A 27772-nucleotide genomic window follows, 5' to 3' on the forward strand; every position below is an offset into this window, starting at 1 on the left:
CTGTTCTCATCCTGAAGCAAAGTTCTTAACCCAAGGTACTACTTCTGGGTTAGCAGAGTCTGTAACCTGAAGCATCTGTAACCTGAGGTACCACTGTACTGAGAAGCTCCTAAAATACGGTCCTAAGAGACTTGTTTGCATTTAGTCACCCATAATGGAGTGGAATAATCTGGTTCCTGATTCCAGTCTTCCCTCTTCCTTTTAGTATCAGAAGTCCATGAGCAAAGAGCCATTCTCCGTCATTCTGGCCCAATTGCTGGGCCTTAACCTGGGGATGGAATATGACAATGGCAAAGAGTGCAAGTGCCCAGGAGGCTTCGTCTGCATAATGAACACGGAAGCAGTGTAAGTACTATGACTATTGCACTGAGCAGCTCAGTGTTAGGCCTCTGCTTGCACTTTTGAAAGTGGAAGGCAGCAGCAGAGCTCATCTGCTATCTCAGCACTGTACTGAGATTGGAGATAACAGAAATGGTGGCTACTCTTCTGCAATTTACCATCAAAGAACAGGCACAGGCTTATCTCCTGTGGATTTTCAACAACAACAGCAACATTTATTTATATGTTGCCTATCTGACTGGGTTGCCCCAGTCACTCTGGGCTGCTCCCAACAAAAAATAGTAAAAGCACAATACAACACCACACACTAAAAACTTTCCCTAAAATTCTGGGAGAAATTCAGAGGCCAGGAAAGCCTAATTATGCCTGTGGGTCTGATGTTCCCCACTCCTTCCATAAGGGGTGAAGTTCTGCTATGTTGTCGTTTAGTCATTTAGTCGTGTCCGACTCTTAGTGACCCCATGGACCAGAGCACGCCAGGCACTTCTGTCTTCCACTGCCTCCTGCAATTTGGTCAAACTCATGCTGGGAGCTTTGAGAACACTGTCCAACCATCTCGTCCTCTGTCGCCCCCTTCTCCTTGTGCCCTCCATCTTTCCCAACATCTGGGTCTTTTTCAGGGAGTCTTCTCATGAGGTGGCCAAAGTACTGGAGCCTCAGCTTCAGGATCTGTCCTTCCAGTGAGCACTCAGGGCTGATTTCCTTCAGAATGGATAGGTTTGATCTTCTTGCAGTCCATGGGACTCTCAAGAGTCTCCTCCAGCACCATAATTCAAAAGCATCAATTATAGAAGTTCTGCTATACCTGTGTATAAAATAGGGCTTGTGCATTAGCAAACTTTGAAGAGCCAAAAATCTTCCACTGCTATTGATAGATTTGGTATCTGCTGTTATCATTTTGTACCAAATATAACTGGAAAAAATCCAGTAAGTAGAAAGTGTAAAGCTTGTTTAATACTGGAGACCTATGCTATTTCTCCCCTCAAGATAATTGGAGGTGGTTTTAAAGAGGGATCATGCTTTGTGCACTCATTTCTCCTTTTTCCTCTAGACAGCAAGTTCTTTCAGGTCTTTTGCATTCTTTCAATAATTGCAAAACACCCACAATTTACATTTAAAATACATGGCTTCCCTCCAAGAATCATGGAAACTATACCTAGTGGTTGTGAAGTGTAGCTCTATGAGCGGTATACTACAATTCCCAGATTAATTGGGGGAAGTCATGTGCTTTAAATCTATGGTGTGGATGTTGACCACCTGAAAGTAGGACAAAATAAGTACTCATTTTTAAAAACTGGCTCCTACCTTTTATTGTTTTATAGTGATTTAATATGATGCCTCGGAGCCATGTCTGCAACTATGCAGACTGTAACAAAACTTCTTGAAAACTTCATAAAAATGTTAAAAGGTTTTTATTTGTTTTTTGGTGAAAAAAATGTTGCTCAGGTCACCTTCCAGGTTTCAGAGACTGGCCTGGCCTCCTGCTGCATGTCAGGTGCTCGTCCTACAATCGAGTAGGACCCTGGCAGAGACACATGCCCGACTGGCATGTTTTCTCCCTCCTGATCGATCGTTCGGGGGCTTCAAAAGTTTTCTTCTGCCTGAACATCACAGCGACCAATCCCAACAGACACCGGCACACTTAGGGATCCGCAGAGTTCACGCAGCTTGCCTAATAGACCTCATCAACTCAGCATTTTGGCTAATCTATTTTATTTACATATAAACACACACAGAACACTGCAACATGGCTCCCTCTCTCTCTAGCATCAGACAGCAAAGAGAAAGAACAAAGGACAATAGTCCCACTTCACGGAACACAGTACAGTGGTACCTCAGGTTACAGACGCTTCAGGTTACAGACGCTTCAGACTCCACTAACCCAGAAATAGTACCTCGGGTTAAGAACGTTGCTTCAGGATGAGAACAGAAATCATGCGGCGGCGGCACAGCGGCAGCGGGAGGCCCCATTAGCTAGAAGAAGAAGAAGAAGAAGAAGAGTTTGGATTTGATATCCCGCCTTTCACTCCCTTTAAGGAGTCTCAAAGCGGCTAACAATCTCCTTTCCCTTCCTTGCCCACAACAAACACTCTGTGAGGTGAGTGGGGCTGAGAGACTTCAAAGAAGTGTGACTGGCCCAAGGTCACCCAGCAGCTGCATGTGGAGGAGTGGAGACGCGAACCCGGTTTCCCAGATTACGAGACTACTGCTCTTAACCACTACACCACACTGGCTCTCTAAAGTGGTGCTTCAGGTTAAGAACAGTTTCAGGTTAAGTACGGACCTCTGGAACGAATTAAGTTCTTAACCTGAGGTACCACTGAGGTACCACTGTAACACAAACATCCTGTCTCCATCACTTCCTACTCTGTGGAGTCAAAACATACCACGTCATGTGAAAGACAACAATCCCATGACTGCAGTCATGGAGCAGGAATTCTAACACTGCACTCAGCAGCCCTCCATTCAGCATGCATAAGAAGGAAGGGGCTCTTTTTTGTATTTTTTTTATTAAAAATGTGTTGAATGTGTATGTGTGCTTGCCATATAATAATATCAGATTCATCTTACTATGTTTCAGACTTTCAAGTGGAATTAAAGCTTTTAGCAGCTGCAGCATTGAAGACTTCCAATATTTCATTAAATTCAGAGGAGCCCGCTGTCTCTCTAATCGACCTAATTTAAAATTGTTTTATAAGAAGCGAAGTGCCAGAAGCAGAGCGCTTTGTGGGAATGGAGTTCTGGAAGCTGGAGAGAAGTGTGACTGCGGCTCTGAAGAGGTCAGTACCTCCTAAATGTTTTCCAGGTTTGTTCATTTGAATGTGTATCCTGCTCTGTTCCAGGGGTCTTGGGTTGATTATTTAAAATAAACAGAGATGCAGACATTTAGAATAACTCCCACCTACTACCTCTGCCTAAGGGACGCAGGTGGTGCTGTGGGTTAAACCACAGAACCTAGGACTTGCTGATCAGAAGGTCGGCGGTTCGAATCCCCGCGACGGGGTGAGCTCCTGTTGCTTGGTCCCTGCTCCTGCCAACCTAGCAGTTTGAAAGCACGTCAAAGTGCAAGTAGATAAATAGGTACCACTCCGGCAGGAAGGTAAACGGCGTTTCCGTGCGTTGCTCTGGTTCGCCAGAAGCGGCTTAGCTGTCTGCAGACAAATGCCAGCTCCCTCGGCCTGTAAAGCGAGATGAGCGCACAACCCCAGAGTCGGTCACAAGTGGACCTAATGGTCAGGGGTCCCTTTACCTTTACGTTTACCTCTGCCTGCCTTCCACTTTTGCTCTGGGAAGCCTCCAGGGCTGCTGCAAACTCCCCTTTTGGAAAACTGGCAGCTGCCTTAAACCAAGCGGCTCTCCAAGGTTTCAGGCAATATTCTCTCCCAGTCCTACCCGGAGATGATGGGGATTGAACCTGGGACCTTCTGCATTCAAAGCCGATGCTCTAGCACTGAGCTACGGTAAGGTTACCACAATTTTTTTCAATGAATCTGGGGACACTTTTCAACTTCAAACAAAAACATCTTGGAGGTCCCAGGCCACAGAGAGATTAGGATAGCCTCAACCAAAGCCAGGGCTTTTTCGGCTGTGGCCCCGATCTGGTGGAACGCTCTGCCGCAAGAGACTAGGGCCCTGTGGGACTTGACATCTTTCCGCAGGGCCTGCAAGACAGAGCTGTTCCACCAGGCCTTTGGCCAGGGCACAGCCTGACTCCCTCCTCTGGCAATCTTCACAGAACTCTAGCCCAATGGTTGCCATCAGTTTGATTTGAATTAATTTTATAATGAAATGTTTTTAGAATGTTGTATTATTTTATTGTTGTTAGCCGCCCTGAGCCCGGCTTCAGCTGGGGAGGGCGGGATATAAATAAATAAAAATTATTATTATTATTAACTTCAGTAGGAATGATAGGATTTTGTCAGAGGACTGATTTGTACATCCGGGGACTGTCCCTGGGAAACGGGGACATCTGGTAACCTTAAGCTACGGCTCTTCTGCTTGTTTCTGCCTGCTCCTGATGTGTTTAAATTGGAAATATACTTGTCGCATTCTCTTCTAGCACAGCTTTTGAAATTTAAAAACATCAACAACATGGTTATCAAATGAAAAACTATGTAGCAGTTATCTGAAAAGCCAACCAAAGCCACAAATATATATATATATATATATATATATATATATATATATATATATATATATATATATACACACACGAAGACCAGTTTACTGTCAGGAATTAATTTAAAACTAACCCTATATCCAAACAACAGTACAAAAAGCTCATTGGCTTAGAGCCAGGTTAGTTTAGGGACCCATATATATCTGCCTAGGAATTAAATTTACCTTCGGGATGCCTCATGGGAATTGCTTTGTATATTAAAAATAGTATTATAATCAGGTTTATTTGAGTAAAATTTGAAGTCAACCTTTCCCTCTTGTCTTTTCCTGTCTTTTGAAATTCCTCTGTGTTAAAAAGCATAATGTAGCAGAAAAGATTTGGGCAGATTCCATGTATAAACCTTTACTTTTATTTATTTAATAAAATTTATACACTGCTTGATTATAAAACAACAACCTTCAAAGCAGCTTACAAAAAAAGCTTTGGAGTTTCATCTTTTACTTTCATATTTTTTTTCACTGTCTAAACTCTTTCCTGACCCCAAACAAAAAGCTGTATGATTTTTGTTTTCAGGAATGTAAGTACAGTAAATGTTGTACTAGCTCATGTACATTTCTCCGTGGAGCAGTGTGCAGCAATGAATTGTGCTGTGAAAATTGTCAGGTAAGATGCTAAAGTACTCTCTTCACTGCCTTCGCCACACATTCACCTCAGTTTGTTTGAATCGACACTACCACTTCCTCTGAATTTTATCTCCGCAACCTCTGTATTTGAGCCAATGCTCATCCTGCACAAAGCTGACCCATCAAAGTTAATGGACATGGCAAGTTTAGTTTGATTAATTTCAGTGGGTCTACTGTGAGTAGAACTTAGTTGGTTACAACCATTTGCAGCCTGATGTAAGATGCTAATTAACACTGAACTGCAGTTAGATCAAGGAAGAATTTCCTTTAAAGATGGAATGCCACTTTTGAGGATTTCCATATCTACAATTAAATGCTGGTGTTGTTCAAGGGTAGGGAAAGAATCTCGGGATCTCAGCAACAATGTAAGCACTGACACAGGTGAGTGTGAAGGTTTACCAGAGTTCTGCAGACCATGTAGGAGAAATCCAAATCACAAAATGGAGACACGGTTTTATTGATTGCAAAGCAATGCACATGGCCACCAGGTTAATGCAGTTACTGATCAAAGACGGCTTACTGCACTCAGAATTATACCTTCAGTGGCAACTCATCTAGCCTTCTGGCAGAAGAGACACTTGTACCTTTTCTGCTCAGCCCAAGGCAGGGCTTCACTAATCTCTAGGGAAGAGGCAGGATATAAATAAATATATAATAAAATGGTACTACTACTACTACTACTACTACTACTACTAATAATAATAATAATAATAATGGTTCAGTTACAGATAGGTAGCCGTGTTGGTCTGCCATAGTCAAAATAAAAAAATTCCTTCCAGTAGCACCTTAAAGACCAACTAAGTTAGTTCTTGGTATGAGCTTTCGTGTGCATGCACACTTCTTCAGATACACTGGCTTAGTCATGTATAATGAGATAATGAGATAAGAATCCAATGGACATTGGATTCTTATCTCATTATACATGACTAAGCCATTTTTCACCTTCTCACCCCTTGCCTTTTCCTGTAAGACCTATTGCAGTCGTTAAGAGTCATCAACAGGCTCATCTCAGCTATCTGCCAATCTCCCATTCCCACCACCCTTCTGAGTAATACCCCTCCCCACCTTCTCACTATATAGAAGGATCTGGCAACTTCTGTTTCAGTGTATCTGAAGAAGTGTGCATGCACACGAAAGCTCATACCAAGAACTAACTTAGTTGGTCTTTAAGGTGCTACTGGAAGGAATTTTTTTATTTTGAATAATGGTTCAGTAAGATAGTCCCACAGTCTGTTTCCCATGGGATTCTTCATCAAAGCCTTGTTGCTCCCATTGCTCTGTCCCAGCTCCTGCCAAGCTAGCAGTTCGAAAGCACACCAGTTCAAGTAGATAAATAGGTACCACTGCGGCGGGAATCCTCCTCAACCCTAGCTGTAGTCCTCCATGAAAAATGCTATTGATACTTTCCTTCTTCCTTTTCTTTTTCACCTAGTTCAAGCCAAGAAACACAATCTGTAGAGCAGCTGTAGATAGTGTCTGCGATTTCCCTGAGTACTGCAATGGCAGTTCGGCATCCTGCCCAAGCAATGTTTATGCCCAGAATGGCTATAGCTGTGCCTCTAATTCTGGCTACTGTTATGGTGGATCCTGTCAGTCGGCTGATCTACAGTGTCAGGATCTTTTTGGTGAAAGTAAGTGAGACAACTTGCTTTTTTTGCTTCTTTTAAAAACAAAGTGAAATGTTTACCCTTAAAAACAGCAAACAAGCAAACAGGTTCCTTCTGTAACCAGATTGTGTGTGCATGCCCACTCGCACCTATACCATGAGCTTTCCTCAGCTTTTATACCAGTTTGCCCGTCCAATGAGTCCTGGGTTTCTCTTGGACTCTTTGAGCAGAATTCAGCATCACGCTATTTAGATTGTTCCATCAACAATGCAAGCATTTCTGCTCGGCAGATGAAATCATCTCCCCACTCCTCCCCCCAGGCCCTGTTTTGGGGGATCTCCTGACACACCCGCCCTTTCACCTAAGCTGGCTGGAAGGGGAAGCCCATGGCATTAGCTGTGCTGCCTTCCACATTTGCAACTAGTCCCCAATGTGGCTCATTGCCAAGGGATGCTTCTTCTTCCTTGGTGCAGAAGATGGCCACCAGAATTCTGACTGGTATGACCAGCTTTATGCATTTTATGCAAACTTTAAAATCACTCTACTAGCTACCTAACTACACTTAGGCACAAGCCAAAATGTTGTTAGTCAGTATGCCAACCTGTTCAGTTAGGTTGTTTTGGTGAAGCCCTTCATCAAATGCCTTTATGAGGAACCCTGCTTCCTCTGAAGGCCTATCTAGTCAGGATTCTGTTCTCACCGTAGCCAATGAGATGCCTATAGGAAGCCTACAAGTACTGTATTTTTCACTCTATAGGACGCACCCGACCATCGGACCGCACCTTGTTTTAGAGGGGGAGAACAAGAAAACAAATTCTCCCCCTCTCTGCTCAGCGCCCCTTCAGCAAAGCGGCAGGAGAAACGGAGCCCCTTCCATTTCTCCTCCCACTTCGCTGAAGGGGCGCTGCACAGAGAGGGAAAGCTGTGAAGTGCCTCTCCAGCGAAGCTAAGCCAGGAGAGCAAGAGGGATTGGTGCACACCTACCCCTCTCGCTCTCCAGGCTTCAGCGAAAGCAACGCAAAGCCTCCAGAGCGCGGAGGGAGCGCTCCCTCTGTGCTTCGGAGGCTTCGCGTTGCTATCGCTGAAGCCAAGGAGCCTGCATTCGCTCCATAAGACGCACACACATTTCCCCTTAATTTTTGGAGGGGGGAAGTGTGTCTTATAGAGCAAAAAATACAGTAGCTCTCCTGCTCCTTCTGCCTCTTTCTACAGGAGGTTATACTGTATATAGATCCGTCGTAGCTATTTATAGACCTACCATTCATAATTTTGCTAGTCCACTTCTAAATCCATCTAAGTTGGTGGCCTTCACTACATGTTGCAGTGGTCTTCATTGTTTAACTATGTGCTGCATGAAGAAAATATTTTAAATAACTAAATAATTCTGCTTCAGTGAAAACAAAGAGTCTTGCAGCACCTTCAAGGGTAACAAATTTATTATTTGTGGAGGCAAATCCAATATATCTGATTTTGTGCATCAGACTGATATGTTTTTACACATATGAAAGTATCTGGTAAGAGCATTGCTAACAGAAAACTATTAAATGTTTCATTTTAGTCCTTCTAATCAAAATCCTTTTAATATTTATAGAGTCAAAAAGTGCTCCGCAAGCATGTTATGAAGAAATTAATGGTGAGACAGATAGGTTTGGACACTGTGGGATTGACATAAGAAATGGATTTAAGACTTGTTCTTTGCGGTATGTGATTAGGAAACAGAAGCAACTGTGGCAGGCATCTTCTATTGTACAGTGCATGTTTTTACTGTTGATATAGTATCAAAGTAGCCAGGTAGAGTGGGCTGTCATGACTCTCCCACAGGGACTGGAACACCCAGCTGGAGACTCTTGTGTCACTAGCTGAGGGACGGCACTGGGTTTCTGACCCTGACGCTGGTGGTCAGTCCCACTAAACTGTGGTTGACAGTCAGGTGTCTGCTAAACCACATCCTACAGCATCAAGGCCCATGGTGCTGGAGCCAGGATTGTCATCAGCATCTTTTCCCCCCAAGACCAAGTAACACAGTGTCTACCACACTGTTAGTCCAACAGTGCAAGAAGCATACCACATGGGAGGTCATGGAGGTTTACAAGCCCTCAGTTCACTTCCAAGCAGGGGCGGATCTTGGTAATATGATGCCCTGTGTGAGGCCCAAATGTGACGTGTTCCCCACTCCACCCTAAGCTGCCTTCCAAAAGCCGGAGAAGGGGGGCACCGAGCTTTGGGAAGGAGGCACAAGGCTCCCTCCCACCTCCTTCCTAAAGCTGGACAAGTGCTAACTAGGCTTTGGGAAGGAGGCAGGAGGACTCTAGGATCCTGCCAGAGCCCTCACGCCTCCTTCCCAAAACCCACTGCTTACTTTGGGGGAAGGTGCACCCTTGACTCCTGTGCCCTGGGTGGGGGAACCAGGTGTGCTACCCTAAATCCACCTCTTTTCCAAACCTTGTTGCACACCAGGCTCTGTCTCTGTAACAAGGGACGTGGGTGGCACTGTGGTCTAAATCACTGAGCCTCATGGGTTTGCTGATCAGAAGGTTGACGGTTCGAATCCACATGATGGGGTGACCTGTTGCTCTGCCCTAGCTTCTGCCAACCTAGCAGTTCGAAAGCATGCCAGTGCAAGTAGATAAAGAGGTACCACCCACACCCTCACACACACACCCTCACACACACACACATACAAACAAGCAAACCACACTGCAGCTAACTGAACACAACCAACCAAGCGCTGGACCCCAATCTTTTCCCCCAATCGCATATGTGTCTAGAACCAAATGTTAACAAACTGTGGGGGAAAACTCTATGAATTGAAAGTAGAGACACTATATGTACTTTTTTGTCTGTTTGTTTGATACACAATGAAATCTTTAATAAAAACTAATTTAAAAAATAGAGGACACAACACAAAAGAAAAATGGATTGAGGAGAAGGATTAATTAATTAATTAATTGTAGATTGCCTTCCACCAAAATGATTATAAGGTGGTTCACATAAGAAAATCAATACAGCAAAACCATACAACAACAACAACAACAAATTAAGATATACCAAAATATATCCGTTGGGCACAAACAGTTGGGCAATAATCTTTGATGCCAGATGTTTCAAAGGTTGAGGAATGGTAGCCCCTCCCGTTTGTCATCTGCGTAATGAAAAGCATGCATTTTTAGGTAACATGTTCAAAAACATACTTCCGTTGTCAAATCTGATATTGTGAAAAAAACAGATATTTCCAATACATAATCCCCAACTCTTTGCAAATGTGTGATCCTGTTCTTTTCTCCAAATGCCTTTGACAGGGATATCAAATGTGGAAAGTTAATTTGCCTCTATCCAACCAGAAATCCTTATGTTGACATGGACGTTCCAGTTCTGTACATTCCGTTCCAAGATACCCTTTGTATATCTCTGGACCTTCAACAACCAGAGGGCTTTCCGGACCCAATGCTGGTGAAAGAGGGTACAAAATGTGGAACTGAAAAGGTAAGGGATACAATCTGACACAGCATGACTATTACTGTTGCTTAAATGTCGTCACCAGTGCGTATGGTTTCCTAAAGTGCAGCACAAGCAAAAGGAAGACCACTGGTCTCATGCTTGAAGAACTTAAAATCTAAATTTCCACTATGAGGAGACAGGTATGGTGGGCTGGGAGTGATGGGAGAAGCAGAGAGGGTAATCAGCAAATGCAGTTAGACGTTGTTTGTTCATAAAGTATACCTAAAGCGGGGGGGGGGGGGACGGACGGACGGACGGACGGACGGGGGACGGACCTCAAGGCTAGGGGTCTTAATGCAGCCCTGCAGACTTTCCTGTCTCCTCAGGCCATGCCCCCTCCACAGATCTCACCTCTCGTTGGCCATGCCCTCCTGGACTGCTTTTGCTTGGCTGCAACAAGTCCCTGAGCAGTGCTGACACCTCTTGCTTGCCTTGGTGGAAGAGGGAGAGAAGGGTGCGCATGTGAACCCACACAGCACGGCCACAGACTTGCACGGCCGGCTTCTGTCACCCCTCTTGTTCCATCCACTTTAGCATATGGCCCTTGGAAGACTAGTGAGGGAACGGCCTTTGGCCTGAAAGGGGTTCTTTGTCCTGGCTTTCAGGTATTTACATGTTTGGCTTCCTTTCAGTTGGGGATGATGCAGTGCCCCTCCTGCCATGGTGTTCTTCCTCCAGTTCTTCCTCTTCCTTTTCCTCTTGCACCAGACTGAGCCCAAGCGAGAGTTGCTACTACTGCTGATTTCAAAGAGGAAGCAAGTGAGAAAATAGCTGCTCATTGTAGCGGCCAGAGACATGACCACTATCTTCCCCCTAGCAGCTGTCAGCATCGCCATTGAGCCAGTGCCACCAACTGGACTCATCCACTTCAGCCCCGACTGGGCCAGGCAAGCTGGGTAGCACTTCCAGAGACCACCTTTTACACAGGAACAGGTCAAAGTGCTGTGGACTCACAGCTTAGAGTTGTGAGCACTGGATTCACTCCAACAAGAAGACAGTCGTCGCACAGCAGAGTATAGCAGAGCATAAACGACTCGGAGAGCAGCTCTGTAGAATATCTTCTTTATTCTATCTACAACTATAATACACAACTATATACACAGCTAAAGGAGGTCTAAGCGAAAAATGCTGAACTGCACTGAGTGTCTGCAGCTGCTCTTAGCAGCAACCTTATCTATACACACGATCTCTCTCTAACACTCAGTCTCTCTCTCTCCGACACTGACATGTGAGGCTGGAGCGGAATAAGTAGAGAGCAGAAAACCGCCCCTCCTCTCTAAAGAATCAGCAGAGAACATCAGCAGATTCTTGGATATGGGAGGGGTGAAATCTCCTCAGCAGCCACTTGCCACTCACTCCTTAATCTGTCTGCAGGCTCCATCAGCTGCCCTCTGACTTTCTTTTTTTATTTTTTATTTTCAAAGATCTTCATTGAAACTTAACATGTATACATAATAACCAAAATTCTCAATGATTCCCTCACATAAAATATAATATCTAAATTACAACAGCTGCATAATTATACACCTAATTATAAAACCCACCTCCCACCCTCTGCTTCCCTCCACAGCAATTCGACTTCTTTATATTTCTTTCTACCTCCTTTTCCTTGCATTCTGTAATAAATTATTTTTGTTAAATTCTGATTTTTCCTTCTTTCTTTATTTGTTTTGTTATTGCTTACATTTTTTATTCTAAGCCTATTAACATGTCATTTTTAGAATATTTTGACATATAATCTTCGAAATACTTCCACTCAATTCTTAACTTTTGATTTGATTGATATAATTGAAGTTAATTTTGCCAATTCTATATACTCACTTAATTTACAAATCCACTCTTCCTTTGTTGGTATGTCCTGAGATTTCCATTTAGTAGTAATCACTACTCTGGCAGCCGTGCCCTCTGACTTTCATAGGAGGTGGAGGAGACTGGAAGAGGAAAAGGTTTTTAGGCATTTGTGCTGGACAAGAGGATGGCATTATGGTTAATCTTGCGTCGTCGTCCCCCAACCCCCCATGATAATGCGGTTTTCCTGTAAAAAGGGTAGATCTGGATTAATGGAGGAGGGGGAAATACAGACTACCACTTTGACGTTGTACATACAATGGAAAAATCTTGCATACAGATCTCGCAATAAACACCTGTCTGGAAGCACTCATAGATGCAGTCTGGTGAATGCAAAAGGTCTGTTGCAGGGCAGCAACTCTTCTGAAAACTGAAAATTGATTCATTTATTTTTAAGGTTTGTCTCAAACAAGTATGTGAAAAGTATGACGTCCTGAAATATGATTGTGATCCTACAAAAACGTGTTTGGGGCATGGAGTAAGTAAAATGAATGTTATATTTGTTGGGATACTGCCAGGGAGATAAAGTCCATCATGGCCCCAAGCCGTCTGCCGGACGATCCATCGATCTCCCGTAGGCACGCAGTATCAGCAATTAGTGACACGAGTTTCCTGAAATATCTTGCCACATTCCAGAGCTCATGCACACTCTTATCAGCAGATAATGCACAGCCAGAAGTCGCACTCAGGAGAGCATTATTTACAAGTTTTATTCAGCGTTGATCAGAACAAAGAAAGACATGACTGCCTGCGTCAGTGTCTCCAGCACAGAGAGAGAAATGAAAGCAATAGAAAACATAAACTTCCTGTGAACAGGAAATACGCAGACTCTGTGACTCACAGCCTGCTCCCTTTTAAGGTGGAACGGAAATATCCTAACAATATTTTCCATGTTGGTGTTTCTGCTATAAAAAGGAGGTGGTGGTGTTTTCCTTCAGAAACTATTTGGTGTTTTCTTGTGTGCTTGAAATTGGTTGTACATATGCAAAAGATTGAGGTGGTGGAGTGGACTGTCCTACTTCAGACTGCAGCTGGGGAGTTTCATATTTTACTAAAACCACTGTGTGGGTAGAAAAACTAGCACAGCAAGAAGAGTTCAGGTAATCCTTCTAACTGCTGTGTTAATTTTCTACTTGGGAGGAATTAATATGGGAACTTTTCTTAAAAAATCCCCAATGCATAGCTTGAAGTGGTACAGTCAGCTCTTACCGCTTTAGGATTCTTCGACTCCATTCTTCATGTGAAGATATCCAGCCGCAGACACTCAGGGTGCTTGGCAGTTTCTGAGGGCAGCCATAGAGATAAGAAAACTAGATGGCACACTGTGCCCCTTCCTGCTTCCTGAGCTCCTCCAACGTGCCATCAGCAAGAGAAAGCCTTTGCAAAGGTGTCTTACCTTTGCATCACAGTCCTGAGCTGGGAGGAGAGACAGTGTTTCTTAATCCTTATAGAATGATGGCCTGGGAGGAGAATTTTCTCTCCTCCCAGCACACTGATGGGAAGGGAAACCCCCATCTTTCGCAGGTGTGATTGTATGATTTCATGTATGTTTGCGGGGGAGAGAAATAGAGCTACTTGCCTGCATGTGTGTCTCTGGTCTGCATGTGTACTTTATGTGTGGTAACTTCAGAATTTGCATGATCGCTTTTGCCACAACCACTGTTGGCATGTGATCCGTAGAGGGTTGACCAGTCTTGAATGTAGCCCATGGGCTGAAAAACATTAGCCACCACCCCTGACCTAAATGCATGCTTTCCACTGCTAATTGTGAGATCAAGGCATCTGTTAATACATTCTAACACATCCATGACTTGGTCGTGGATAGAGGAATTGATCTGGCATACATAACAGAGACTTGGTGGACATGGCAGATGGGGCTATTATTGCTGCTGCTTGTTCACCAGGTTTCTCTTAAGCACTGCAACCCAGGGTATGTGGGTGGCAGAGTGGTGGTTATTGCAGAAATTTTTAGGAAGTCATTAGTTTTCATCGGGCATCCTATTAAAGAGACTCAGTTTTCTGAATGCATGTTCTAGAAGTTGGACAGGATTCCTGTTGGGGTACCGACCTCCCCACTGAACCAAGAATTCCCTGCCTGAGCTGCTTCAGGTCATGGCAGATGTTCTGCTGGAGACACCTAGTCTGGTGGCCCTAGGGGATTTGAACATCCATGCTGACATGACCCTACACGGGACCGCTTGGGACTTCATGGAAAGCATGGCCTTCATGGAGCTGTCCCTGAATAACTCTGACCCTACTAATAACCATGGACATGCCTTAGATCTGGCATTTACCACTGTGGATGTGGGTGATCTGACATTAAGTTCCAGTACAACAAAAGAAGTGCCATGGTCAAATCACTTCCTGGTGCAATTAGACTTCTCTGTGACCCTTCCCCTCTTCAGGGAGGTGGGACTGATTTGAATGGTCATTTAATGGATCCAAATGACTTCCAAAGAGTGGTGGGGGGTGTCTTGTTCCCATGTTGATGGCCTCTCAGCTGATTCCCTCTGGACCCAGCCATTATGGCCAGTTATTATCTAGTCTCAACTTTTCCATTCTTGGGCAAAGTAATTGAGCAGGTGGTTGCTCAACAACTCCAGACATGTCTAGAGGGTGGGGAACATTTGGATCCCTTCCATTTAAATCAGAACCAGTGAATCTCCTGTGTGAGTGTCTGGAAGCGGCTGGAGGATGGAAGGCAGCTAACAGATTGAGGTTGAATCCCAACAAAACAGAAGTACTGGTCCTGGAGGACAGGGGGCAGGACTTTCTAGCCCTGAATGGGGTAACTGCCCTTGAAGGACCAGGTGCTCAGCCTGGGAGTCACAGCTGTCCATGGAGGTGCAGGTTAATTCTATTTTCAGGGCAGCTGTCTACCTGCTCCATCTGGTATGCTGGCTGAGACCCTACCTCCTTGCACACTGTCTCACCAGAGTGGTACATGCCTTGGTTATCTCTCGATTGGACTACAGCAGCACGCTCTATGTCGGGCTACCTTTGAAGTTCCAGCTCCAAGGGCCTTCTGGCGGTTCCCTCCCTGCGAGAAGTGAGGTTACAGGGAACCAGGCAGAGGGCCTTCTCAGTAGTGGTGCCCTCTCTGTGGAACACCCTCCCACCAGATGGCAAGGGGATAAGTAACTATTCAACCTTTAGAAGACGTCTGAAGGCAGCTCTGTATAGGAAAGTTTTTAATGTTTAATGTTTTATTATGTTTTTGTATATGCTTGAAGCTGCCCAGAGTTGCTGGGGCAAACCAGTCAAATGGGTGGGGTACAAATAATGAATTATTATTATTATTATTATTATTATTATTATTATTATTATTATTACTACTACTACTACTACTACTACTACTACTACTACTACTTTACCCTTAATTTTATTTTAGACTAGAACTGAGGCCCTACTCAGGAAATAATAAGAATAATAAAGTTTTCTTAAAGCATAATTTTCTTTATAAAATAAAGCACCTAAGCAAGGAGTAAATGTTTGCTATTCCTCCCCCTCCCCCCATCAGATTTGCAACAACAAAAGAAACTGCCACTGTGATCCAGGATGGGCACCTCCAAATTGCAAGGAAAAAGGAGGCCCCCTCGGAGGAAGCATTGACAGTGGGCTTCGCATGCTGGCTTCTGGTTAGTAAAAGCAAGACCCTCCATCCTGACAAACAGCTCTGCTGCAGTAGTTTCCAAACTGTTTAGCATTAGGACCCACCTTTCACCTCAGCCTGAAACCATGGGACTGGGTTTGATTTTTGTTTTAACCCATTCATTCCCCTCTTTATTCTTCCCTTGAATTGTCTGTCTTTCTCAAGGCAGAAAGATGAGAAGTGACAGCACATTAGCTTAATAATCACTCCTTCTTCCGAAGGAACTTTAGGATTGCAGGCTGTGTGTTTATGAGAGTCAGTGTGAGTGAAATGTTTTAGAATTCTTGGTGCCTGAACTAAACTGCAATTCCCAGGAAATGGGGGAAGGGTGGCAGTTAAGCTGGTATAAAATTGGTATATGTTTTCAGTATAGACATAACCCCTCTCTCCATCCCTGTATTTCTAGTTCTCTTTCAAAGAGCAAAAGTGAAAAGCAAATGTTTTAGTACTACTGCCCCTCCCTAAACCAGGATGTGATGGACTTGTGGATTCTGATGCGCCAGCTGAATCCCTGTGGACTAGTACAAAGTCAACGTGGGTGTACTTGCTGATGTACGATTAATTGGGCCAGAACAAAATTTATTGGTGCCAGAGTAAAAAATCCAAACAATACCTTCTTCTTCTTGTAATAACCCTGGACCACAGGAGACACTTTACCAGGAGACACTCTTGCCCAAACTCCAGTGAAAGGAACAGGAGCTGTACATGAGGATAGCACTTAGACACAGAAGAGAGAGAGAACACTGCAGAGAAAGAGGTTAACACATTCCTAGTGCTATCCAGTTACTGCTTTTCTGCTGTAAGCTGCAAGCAGAACTGCAGCTGATTTCCTACATCTTTAGTAGTAGGGCATTTTTCTATGTGTATAACCTGCTATGTTCTGCTGACACCTGTGGATTTGACATAACTTCTGTCCGCAGCTTCACTGTGACCTTTGTGAAGGATGCCATTTTATAACCCCATTTTATATATATCTTTAAGCGGTCTTTTAATTTAACACTTTTCCAGCTCTCCATTTATTTTTTAATGAAAGAGAGGAATAGTGCTGTAAAACTGTGTCATTACATTTTTATACCACAAGAATGCTAAATTAAAAAATAAAAAAGCTTTCTGGTTGTTGCTGTTTTAGCAACGTGGAAAGAGTTTACTTTCTAATCTTTAAAAAATCCTATAAAATTGGAGCATTGGGCAGTGGCACGCTAAAAATGTCTAATGCGGCAGCTCTCCTGGTTCAGCCTTTGCTGTGAAATTTGTTTCCATCTAGATATTACAGAAAGAGCCATAGAAGACAACATGCGGACGTGGGTGCTCCTGAGCATATTTCTCTTTCTGCCCATTGTGGTTGGGTCAGCCGTCCTGATTGTCAAATGGGCACGAATCAGCAACTACTTCATAGAGGACAGCGGGTCCCTGGGTGATTCTGAGTAAGTCACTTTGGCCACAGTTTATCAGGGCCTGCCCTGTACACACCTGAAATCTTCTGGTCCATCAACAATTTGGTCATGTAGGACCTGCAACAGAATGCAATCTTTTTCAGCCATGGCCACCTCCACATGCCCTCTCCCCTCTCACCCACTTTTGCATTGGGCTGTGGGTTTTTTGTGGGGGGAAGTCCCTTGCTTAGGGATTTTTCCTAATTTTTGTTGTATTTCTGCAAACCTTGGGGTTCGTCTGAGCCTGCTGATGCGTCAGAGCTGCCATTTCAGCTACATAATAACACAGATAGGAGTTTGCTGTTCATATATATGGGGGTCTGTATCCCTCCAGATGTGGTTGGCCATACTGGAGATGATGTCCAACACTAAAAGAAAGAAAAGCAAAGATGTACTGCAACAACCCATTATGGCTAGTGGTCAGGAAAGACGGGAGGTATAGTCCAACAACCTCTGATGGGCCATAGGTTGCCCACCCCAGTACATATAATAATAATTAATTTTCAGACTTTATAGTAAAGCTAACTCCATGACAAAGCCGAGGTATGCTTATCTGTATATAATTGAGGTTAAGTACTGGTAATCTTAATTCTCTTTACATTTCAGTTCTTATACTAGATCCGATGAATATAGCACGTCAGACAAAACAAGGTAAGCTTCAACTAACTTAAAGTATACTGATTAAAAACAAACTAACTTTCCTTCCAGAGCTGGCTGCAGTCTAGAAAAGGATCACTCCCTAATTTATTTCCTCCCTTTGTGGTAGTGAAACATGGATTGAATTGCCTTGTTTTTCCCACCAATTAAGGAAGGACTGGGTTTCTCTGCAAAATCTGCATTTCCTTCCAAGGAGCCTCAAGGGAACACAAAGTAAAATAAGACCTGAAAACAAACATGGGCAGAGCAGTCTTTTACTCTGGTTACTCAGGGGTTGTGCGTGGGGGTGGCAAGAGAGTGATTCTGTTGTTCCGCCAGCAAAGTAACTGTCATATCTACTATTCAGTCTCACTCTACACCAGTCCAAAAATTAGAAGTCAGCTTGGGATGTGAGGGCGATCTGGCTGCGACATCTGTCACCCCATCTGTCAGCCAGGGTTGATTCGGCTGATCTGGCGGCTAGGCGGGTGTCCCCTCCCTCCCTCACCGCTCCATGTGCGTCCCTCCCGAAGCTGCGCGCTCGGTGGAAGAGGACGACCCTCCCAGATAGAAGGAGTGTACCGTTCTTTGGTCAAGGGTATACAATAGCTGCGCTCCCCTGCTAGAACCTCCAAACGAGCTCAAAAATTAGAAGTCAGCTTAATAGTCACAATAGACACAGCATTCCTGGAAAACCATCAAAGCTTACCAATCCTGGGCTCCACCAGCAATGATGCCCACAGTGTCCCCCAATGGCACAGATCCAGTGGCACAGCCAGCGGTCAGCCCTCTACTGCTTGTCTCCAGGCACCCCTACAAGCCAGACTGCTTGAACTCACAGCTGTTGTTCTTTTAGCACAACACACAAAGGGGAGGAAGGAGAACCCCCACAACACAGCACCCATATAGCTCTGGGCTTAGGGGGCCTTCAAAGAGCACTCACATTCGTCCTGAGCCGAGACTAAGGTTCAGGGCCCACCCAAGGTCATCCAAGGCCAAGAGCGGAAGATGCAACAGGCAGAGTCACAGACACCCCGCAACAGCCATCAGCCTTCAGTTGATCACTGCACTGAGTGACAGATTGTGATGCAGAAGATGAGAGTTTGTGCCACATCAAGGTTGAGGTGGAAATACCCTTACACTGTTGGGAAATCCAACAGTGATGTCAGGGGTAAAAGAAAGGGAACTTTTAGGAGGCTGCCGACATGGATTCCAGCCCAGGGCATTTCCTGAACCAGTCAGCCAAAGTAACACAAATGGATGGCACAGCTCATGGGGCATTGATTTTCCCTCAGACCCTCATCATTAACACCAAGAGGAGTCCGTCAATACCTTAGAAAGTGGTACTATAGACAGCAGATTCTTTGGGCAATTTCTGTATTAGGGCAGCAGCTTGATGTTAGGAACACTTTTGCTATAACACAACCCCAAAGAGGTGGGCCTCACTTGTGGTTGACATGGAACATGAGTTGGGAAGGATCATACCGCATGCAGGAATCAATCGCACAACCCCAAGCCTTTCTAAACAAGGATGAATTTTGCTCGTCTCCTGGAGGGGACTGTCAGGCAGGATTCCAAAGAATTTTTTAAAAAATGTTCATGACTTCTGCTATTCTATGGGGATATATGACTATAAGTCTCCTTAAATTATAGATCATAAATATATAAATACTACAACTACAAACAAAAGACTCATTAAATACTGTCCTATTAATGACAGTGATGTTTGCTTTTTCTTATTTTCTTTTGAATTTTTGGTTTACAACATTATACATTCTTATATTATTATTCATCATTACTCGATTTTAACTGTATTTGGTCTGTTTAAAATATAGGATAGTATCCGTTCTAATTGTTTAGATACTGTTTTCTCAGTTCACATGGTTTCATCAATTCAAAAATGTTAAATGGCACACCTAAAACTCTGCCAGCCTTCACCAGTGTGGTGCCCTCCAGATGTTTTGGAGTGCAGCTCCTGTTGGCCTCAGCCAGCTTGGCCATTTGATGCCAGGGCTGAAGGGAGTTGTGGTCTGAAACATCTGGTGGGCACCACGTTGGTGAAGGCTGAACAAAGCAGTGACAGGCATTGCTTGGGAAACTGTTTCATAACAGCAACAGCACTTCCAGGCAAAGCCCCACACTAGATCTTGCCCCACCTAGGAAAGGTACAAAGCAGAGCCAGTCCACCCAAGAGGCAAGGTAAAGCAACTGCCACAGGCAGCAGGATTCATAGGGGCAGCAGATCTGGCCTCCAAAGTACGCATCACCTGCTGCTGCTGCTGCTGTGGTGGCAGTGACAGCACTCCTTGGAGGCCGGATCTGTGCTTTCTTTGGCAGCCCACCCCCCCATGCCACCTCTACAGCAGCCTCTTGGTGAACAGGTCTCCTCCGACTCTTGTTACCAATGCACAGCTTTATTCCCCCCAGTTCCTGATGTAGATCTTCACTCAGCCCTTCCTCCCTGGCAGGCAGGAGGTGCCAGTCTGTGGTTTGCCTTAGGGGCCAAAGTGTATTGAGCCAGCCCTGGTACAGAAATTTCAAAGACAATGCAGGGAGTGGAGAGGCTTCTATGGGAGAAGATGGTTTTTCCAATCTCTTCTCCATCTTTCTGGGTGGTGCTAAGGAAATGCAGATGCACCATTTATTTTTTTGCCTCATTTTGCGGATTCACCTTATTGCATTGCTCCACCATGTCTTCTCTCCTCTCTCCCTCCTGCTGCCCCTATCATGTGAATAGCTTGAGCAACTGAGAAGACACAACGTGACCAGACCTGGGCCAGGCTCCTGCTGTTTATATGACTTGTAGCTGCCTAATAAATTACTGCTTGCTTATACAGTACAGGTGAAAAATATTCTGTGAATGGTTCTCCAGGTCCTTCTTTGCATTTGTATACAGCATGCAGGGGCTTCATTATGGGTTGGCATCAGCAGGTGCAAGCTGAGACTGCAAGTCCTGCCAATTACCCATCAAGGTAAAGGTAAAGGGACCCCTGACCATTAGGTCCAGTCGTGACCAACTCTGGGGTTGCGGCGCTCATCTCGCTCTATAGGCCGAGGGAACCGGCGTTCGTCCGCAGACAGCTTCCGGGTCATGTGGCCAGCATGACTAAGCCGCTTCTGGCAAACCAGAGCAGTGCATGGAAACGCCGTTTACCTTCCCACCGGAGCGGTACCTATTGATCTACTTGCACTTTGATGTGCTTTCAAACTGCTAGGTTGGCAGGAGCTGGGACCGAGGAATGGGCGCTCACCCCGTTGCAGGGATTCAAACCGCCGACCTTCTGATCAGCAAGTCCTAGGCTCTGTGGTATAACCCACAGCGCCACCTGCATCCCTGTTACCCATCAAGCAAAGTTTGTATTCTTAGGTACATATCCAAGCATTCTTCACAGCTAAGGTTGCCCCCCCTCCCCAACAACCAGCTCTTAGGCTTACCAGCTGCGTGGAAAGCAGAAATGAAACCATTACAGCGGTACCTCGGTTTACAAACTTAATCTGTTCCGGAAGTCCTTTCTTAAACCGAGGCGCGCTGTCCCTAATGAGGCCTCCTGCCGTCTGTGCCCTTCCACCGTTCTGATTCCGTTCTTAGACTGAGGTAAAGTTCGCAAACACTACTTCTGGTTTTGCAGAGTTCGTAAACCGAATCATTTGTAAACGACTGTTCTTAAATCGAGGAACCACAGTACTTTGTCCCCTTCCAGCTTTACAGTGATTTTTGTTTGTGAATGAAACTTTGTCGCCTCACACACTACTGCTAAGACAGGTGATCTGGGAGGGAGGAGCAGAATGGCAGCGCAAATCTTATGTCCCAGCCAACCTAATTTACTGAGTACAGCTCCTCTTTTCTGGTACCTGTTCTGGTAATTTGGGTTTGAGGACACATTGAAGCCTGGCGCAAACACACACAAAGGGTGGCAAAGCAGGGCTGGTGTGGGGTGTGGCCTGGGAAGACGCTCAGATCTAGAAAGCCGCATGTGACCTGGAGCCTGAGGTTCCCCATTCTGGGTTCCCTCCAGTCAGGCCTCCCGTTATCCAGAGCCACCAGCCTGATGTCTGTGGAAACTACAAGTCAAACAGCTGTGCTGGCAGCACCACAGTGACCACCCCAAGGCACAAGCCTGGGCAATGTGTCTGGAGGTCCTGGGCTGCCCAGATGGCAGGGTCCCCCTCTTGGCCTCACTGATGAGGTCCAAAGGAAAGCACTAGCTTGGTTGCAGGAGTTGCCAGGCGGAGGTGTACAAGGTGCCATCCAATCGTTTTAGAGACTGCACTCTGGATTTGTGTAGGGTTTCTCCTGAGCATTCTCTTCCCCGAAGATGCCTTGCAAGAGATTTCAGATCAGCTTTCCTTCTCCTACATACAGGGAACTAGGCAGAGGGCCTTCTTGATAGTGGCACCCACCCTGTGGAACGCTCTCCCATCAGATGTCAAAGAAATAAACAACCATCTGACATTTAGAAGACATCTGAAGGCAGCCCTGTTTAGGGAAGTTTTTAATGGCTGGTGTTTCAATTTATTTTTAATCTTTTGTTGGAAGCCACCCTGAGTGGCCGGAGAAACCCAGCCAGATGGGAGGGGTATAAATAATAAATTACTGCTACTACATACCCTCCCAGGTTTCTGAGCTACATCTGCCCCTCATTTCCCATGCACATACATACATACAATCAAAATTACAGAGTTGGAAGGGACCAAAGGCTCATCTAGTTCTAGTGGCTCATTTGCAAAAACCAAGCCCCTTTTGTGCCCCCCCCCCAATCCACCTGGCTTTTGAGGTCTGCCTGCAGCTCTACCAGCCCCAGTGCTTTGCTGCTTCTCTTCCAAAGCAGCCTGCAATCTGGCCCTTCGCCACGTCTCTCCGCCGAAAGGTCTCTGTCCTGCCCGGCCAGCCCTTTGCCCGCGGAGGTGGCCCCGCACCCTATTCCAGTTCCTTCTTTTCTTCCTTCCCTTCCTCTCTCTGGCTTCCTTTCTCTCTGGCTTCCAATTCCTTCCTCTCTCTAGCTTCCTACTCCTTCCTTCCTCTCTCTGCTTTCCAATTCCTTCCAAACTTCCTTCCTTTCCTCTTTCCTCCCTTCGTTCCTCTCTCTGGCTTCTTGTTCCTTCCTTCTTCTCCCTGGCAGCCAACTCCTTCCTTCTTTCCTTCTTCTCTCTGGCTTCCAACTCCTTCCGTCTTTCCTTCCTTTCCTTTCCTTTCCTTTCCTTTCCTTTCCTTTCCTTTCCTTTCCTTTCCTTTCCTTCCTTCTATTCTTCCTTCCATCCAGCCTTCCTTGCTTCCTTCCTTCTTCTCTCTGGCTTCTTCCTTCCTTCCTTCCTTCCTTCCTTCCTTCCTTCCTTCCTTCCTTCCTTCTTCTCTACTCAGAGAAGGGCAAATATATTGAGCTGCTGCAAACTTCCACTGAAGAAAGTCAGGAGTGTGAAACACAAGGATGGGGATGGGAGAGACAGGACATATACTGCATGTACTTTTGTGAAACATCTGGTGCCTGGATTATGCTGGAGACAGGTCGCTGCTAGGCTTGACAGATAATTGACTTAGGCTGTTGGAATCTCTTACCTGAGCCCATAACAGGTGCTGAGTATTGCAACAGAGTTTGGGAACCCTTGTATGTATCCTTGATAGAAGCATTCATCCTAAAGTTGTTTTTTTAAATTAGAAAAAAGCAATTGATGCAGCATTTACACAATTGAAATTCTCTATTAACTAGCCTTACATGCAGTTTTTAAGCCTCCCCCTCCTACCCAGTTTCAATTCACCCAGAATTGTGCTTCTAACCATCTTCCATTCATTCATGTCACCACCCACCACATAAAAGGCCATAGATTGTTTAATCAGCCAAAGGCTTGGGAGAAGAGTATTTTCTTGCCTAGCACCTAAAAATATGTGATAAAGGTACCATGTGAGCCTCCCTGGGAGAGCATTCCCTAAGCAGGGAGCCACCCCAGCCATTCTCATGTTGCTGCCGTCTAGGTAAAATTAAAGGACCCCTGGATGGCACCTATGGGATGTGGCGCTCATCTTGCTTCAGGCCGAGAGAACCGGCGTTTGTCTGCAATAATCTAAGCTAAAGGCCTTTCTCTCAGTACCCCTTACCGCCTTATGGCGCCTGCAGCCTTATCAGTTTCCCTCTCTAAGGAGGCTTCTCCCATGTCATCTCTCTTTTCCTTTCAGTGCCTTTTAGATTCATCCATTTTTAATCATTCCTGGATTTTTTTCCACCATGCTGGTTTCTTGGGAAGTTCCATTGTTATATATGTGTTGGCATTTTTTATTGTGTTACTGCTGCTGCTGGGCTTCTTTGATCCCTTGTAAGCCATTCCAGGAACTTGCTGCTGAATAGTTTGGGTAAGATGTTTCCTAAGAAATAAACAAACAAATCTTTTGTCGGGCGCTTTTGTCTAGAGCAATCATAAACTGAGAATTCTCAAACTGCCTCTGACCTTCTGGACAGTTCTGAGCAATATAAGACCAGTGGCCCTGTTGAGGTAGTAGTGGACTAGAAAAGGCCCAATCTGATCACCTTCTGGAGCTAGCCATTATGGACTCCTGAAATCAAAATCAGGAGCAGATTAGTAAGTGGCCGGGGCCACGTTTCACGCTAAGACAAGCCATGGTTCTCCAGGGTTTCAGACAGGTCTCTGCCTAGAGACACTGGAGACTGAACTTGGGACCTTCTCCATGCACAGCACATGCTCTGTCACTGGGCTACAGCCTCCCCATTGTGGGAAGGTTTGCTTTAGCAGACTTAAACAATCCCCTTTATAAGTTTATGCAGTGATCAGCTTGTTGCTGACTTGTCTGAGTTCTACTAATAAAGATGCCTTCCTGGTTAAAAATCCCCTTGAATCCCTCTTAAAGAATACACACATGAATCTGATTCATGTCAATATAATGCTTTTTTACTCTCAGATTCATTCAGGTTTACAGAACTGGACCTGAAGGCAGGCTGAGGTTAAATAACAAGCAAATAAACTATACCAGAGGGAAGTTGGTCCTGAGGTGACTGCAGCTGAGCAGTCTTTCAAAACTACCAGCAACCGACAAACTGGTTGTCACAGCTACTGGTTAGAACATGGAGGCCGTTAGTCCTCTGTCGGAATGTCGCACTTGGCTGCACCTTTACATCCCACACCCAGAAGCCAAAGGGTTAAGACTAGGCGGTCACTTACTGTTGCTGCAGGTGAATTGTGTACGTCTTCTTTTTTATTGTAATAATGTAAGTCTGTGTGCTCTGGACAATTCAAAAGAAAACAAAACAATCAATCAGAAGGGTATGTTGAAACAGTACTTTTACAAATGAAATGAACACTCTCTATTGAAATGTATTTGATGATGGCAGAAAAGCTATGGCAGGGATTGGCTGAGTCTCTTTATCTCAGCAGGCCTCCTGAGAAGAGCCTGAAAGGCCCTGCCTGGCCTCTTTCCAGCTGGCTTGGAGCAGGGCCTGAAAGGCTCTTAAGGATTGCTGCTGTTGCTTCTGCCCAGCGATTGGCTGAGCCAGGCCTATGGACTGTCTGGTTCCGAAGTGCCCTCTCCGACTGTATGAAGCCCAGAGCAGAGGGTGATGAAACAGTTGCTGAGACGGCAGGATTGCCGGTGGCAGAAACCTCATTTTGAATCAGACTGGACACGGGTTAGAGCTCAACGTTGAGCCTACCAAGTGGCGACAGCAAAGAGGACTTTCTATTGCATCTGCAGAAAATAGCAGAAGGAGACTCTTTCAGGTGGTTTGCAATTTAACAGAACCACCTTTGTTGAATCCCAACAAGACAGAAGTGCTGTTTCTGGGGGGCAGGGGGCGGGCGGGTGTGGGAGACTCTCTGGTCCTGAATAATAATAATAATAATTTTTTATTTATACCCCGCCCTCCCCAGCCAAGGCCGGGCTCAGAGTGGCTTACAAGCAATAATAAAGACAAGATGAATGATTACAACTTAAAAACAAAAATAAAATACAACATTAAAATAATGGAACATTAAAATATTAAAATGTAGCCTCATCGCAGGAGGAGAAGGAAAAGAAAAAAGAAAGAGAGGGAGGGAGGGAGGGAATCAAATTGGCTCCAAGCCAAAGGCCAGGCGGAACAACTCTGTCTTACAGGCCCTGCGGAAAGAAATCAGATCCTGCAGGGCCCTGGTCTCATGAGGCAGAGCGTTCCACCAGGCAGGGGCCAGTGCTGAAAAGGCCTTGGCTCTGGTTGAAGCCAATCTAACTTCCTTAGGGCCTGGGACCACTAGGGTGTTGCTATTTATGGACCTTGAGGCTCTCCGTGAGGCATACCAGGAGAAGCGGTCCCGTAGGTACGAGGGTCCTAGGCCGTGAAGGGCTTTAAAGGTTGTTATGTACTGAGTTGAATAGGATCCAAACTGCAGGAAGGAGTCTGATTGGTCCTAGAACAATAGGATCCAAATTGCAGCAGTCTGATTGGTCCTAGAACAATAGGATTCAGAATGCAGCAGTCTGATTGGTCCAAGAACAATGCAGCAGTATGATTGGTTGGCAGGAACCACCCAATCATGCTCCAGATATAAGTGAATCCACAACCTGATTGGCTTACAGTAGAATTCCAGAATTAACCAATCATGTGCAGCCCATTGTGTAAATAATGTATATAAAGCAGATACTTTGAGGGGACTTTCATTCATTCCTCCTCACCACTATGAGCTGAATAAAGAGCATGAAATCACTTGGCGACTCTGAGTATATTTCAGACTGCTTCACCTGCGGAAAAAGATTATTCTGAAAAATCCCTAAGGCGCGCGGTCACAATTTCATCAAAAATCGGCCGTATTCCACTTTGCTCAAAAATGGTGCCAAACTGTTGTAAACCATCCCCTGAGAGGGTTCGCGGTGGAAACGGAAGGCATTTAACCATAGGCCAAGAAATCAGCCCTCGACTACTTCACCTGCGGAAAAATATTTTTCTGAAAAATCCCTACGGCGCGCGGTCACAATTTCTTCAAAAATCGGCCGTTTTCCACTTTGCTCAAAAATGGTGCCAAACTGTTGCCAATCATCCCCTGAGAGGGTTCGCGGTGGAAACGGAAGGCATTTGACTATAGACCAAGAAATCAGCCCTCGACTACTTCACCTGCGGAAAAAGATTTTTCTGAAAAATCCCTAAGGCGCGCGGTCACAATTTCATCAAAAATCGGCCGTATTCTACTTTGCTCAAAAGTGGTGCCAAACTGTTGCAAACTCTCCCCTGAAAATTTTGGCGGTGGAAACGGAAGGCATTTGACCCTAGGCCAAGAAATCAGCCCTCGACTACTTCACCTGCGGAAAAAGATTTTTCTGAAAAATCCCTACGGCGCGCGGTCACAATTTTATCAAAAATCGCCCGTTTTCCACTTTGCTCAAAAATGGTGCCAAACTGTTGCAAACCATCCCCCGAATGTTTTGGCGCTGGAAATGGAAGGCATTTGACCATAGGCCAAGAAATCAGCCCTCGACTACTTCACCTGCGGAAAAATATTTTTCTGAAAAATCCCTAAGGCGCGCGGTCACAATTTCATCAAAAATCGGCTGTTTTCCACTTTGCTCAAAAATGGTGCCAAACTGTTGCAAACCATCCCCTGAATGTTTTGGCGGTGGAAACGGAAGGGTTTTGACCATAGGCCAAGAAATCAGCCCTCGACTACTTCACCTGCGGAAAAAGATTTTTCTGAAAAATCCCTAAGGCGCGCGGTCACAATTTTATCAAAAATCGCCCGTTTTCCACTTTGCTCAAAAATGGTGCCAAACTGTTGCAAACCATCCCCTGAATGTTTTGGCGGTGGAAACGGAAGCCATTTGACCATAGGCCAAGAAATCAGCCTTCGACTACTTCACCTGCGGAAAAAAGATTTTTCTGAAAAATCCCTACGGCGCGCGGTCACAATTTCTTCAAAAAAGAAATTGAGGGCTGATGGTGCCAGAAGCTTGCAAATGATCCCCTGAAATCTTTGGAGATGGAAAC

The 27772-nt window shown here is 45.1% G+C and overlaps 2 protein-coding genes across 8 annotated transcripts in view; one reads left to right on the plus strand and one right to left on the minus strand.

Annotated features, from left to right (window-relative positions):
• Window positions 1-20655, plus strand: part of LOC310699073 (disintegrin and metalloproteinase domain-containing protein 2-like) — a 39406-nt gene extending 18751 nt beyond the window's left edge. For 2 of the 3 annotated variants that reach the window (XM_083520683.1, XM_083520685.1), the window contains exons 11-21: window positions 206-345; window positions 2921-3119; window positions 5033-5122; window positions 6575-6773; window positions 8341-8449; window positions 10049-10232; window positions 12493-12573; window positions 15616-15733; window positions 17012-17171; window positions 17787-17831; window positions 20554-20655. In XM_083520683.1, the coding sequence (XP_083376809.1) occupies window positions 206-345; window positions 2921-3119; window positions 5033-5122; window positions 6575-6773; window positions 8341-8449; window positions 10049-10232; window positions 12493-12573; window positions 15616-15733; window positions 17012-17171; window positions 17787-17831; window positions 20554-20566 (1338 nt within the window). In that variant the 3' untranslated portion in view covers window positions 20567-20655. The remainder of the gene's footprint in view (window positions 1-205; window positions 346-2920; window positions 3120-5032; window positions 5123-6574; window positions 6774-8340; window positions 8450-10048; window positions 10233-12492; window positions 12574-15615; window positions 15734-17011; window positions 17172-17786; window positions 17832-20553) is intronic. The other variant, XM_083520684.1, reaches the window with a different exon arrangement.
• Window positions 9550-24440, minus strand: LOC310699076 (uncharacterized protein). Of its 5 annotated transcripts, XM_083520688.1 has the most exons (8): window positions 23908-24440; window positions 23371-23447; window positions 16361-16446; window positions 13305-13378; window positions 12069-12178; window positions 10861-10982; window positions 10599-10678; window positions 9550-9891 (listed from the first exon to the last, which is right to left on the minus strand). In XM_083520688.1, exons 1-5 carry the CDS (start codon window positions 23961-23963, stop codon window positions 12160-12162), a joined length of 312 nt encoding a protein of 103 aa, XP_083376814.1. In that variant the 5' UTR covers window positions 23964-24440; the 3' UTR covers window positions 9550-9891; window positions 10599-10678; window positions 10861-10982; window positions 12069-12159. The 5 variants fall into 5 exon arrangements, with proteins under 5 accessions (XP_083376814.1, XP_083376815.1, XP_083376817.1 ...); XM_083520689.1 differs by lacking the exons at window positions 10599-10678; window positions 10861-10982; XM_083520690.1 differs by lacking the exons at window positions 9550-9891; window positions 10599-10678; window positions 10861-10982 and adding an exon at window positions 10994-11646.
• Window positions 24441-27772: the final 3332 nt, after the last annotated feature.

The sequence above is a fragment of the Podarcis liolepis genome, assembly GCF_965112155.1.
Source record: "Podarcis liolepis genome assembly, contig: HAP1_SCAFFOLD_8, whole genome shotgun sequence".
Lineage (NCBI taxonomy): Eukaryota > Metazoa > Chordata > Lepidosauria > Squamata > Lacertidae > Podarcis > Podarcis liolepis.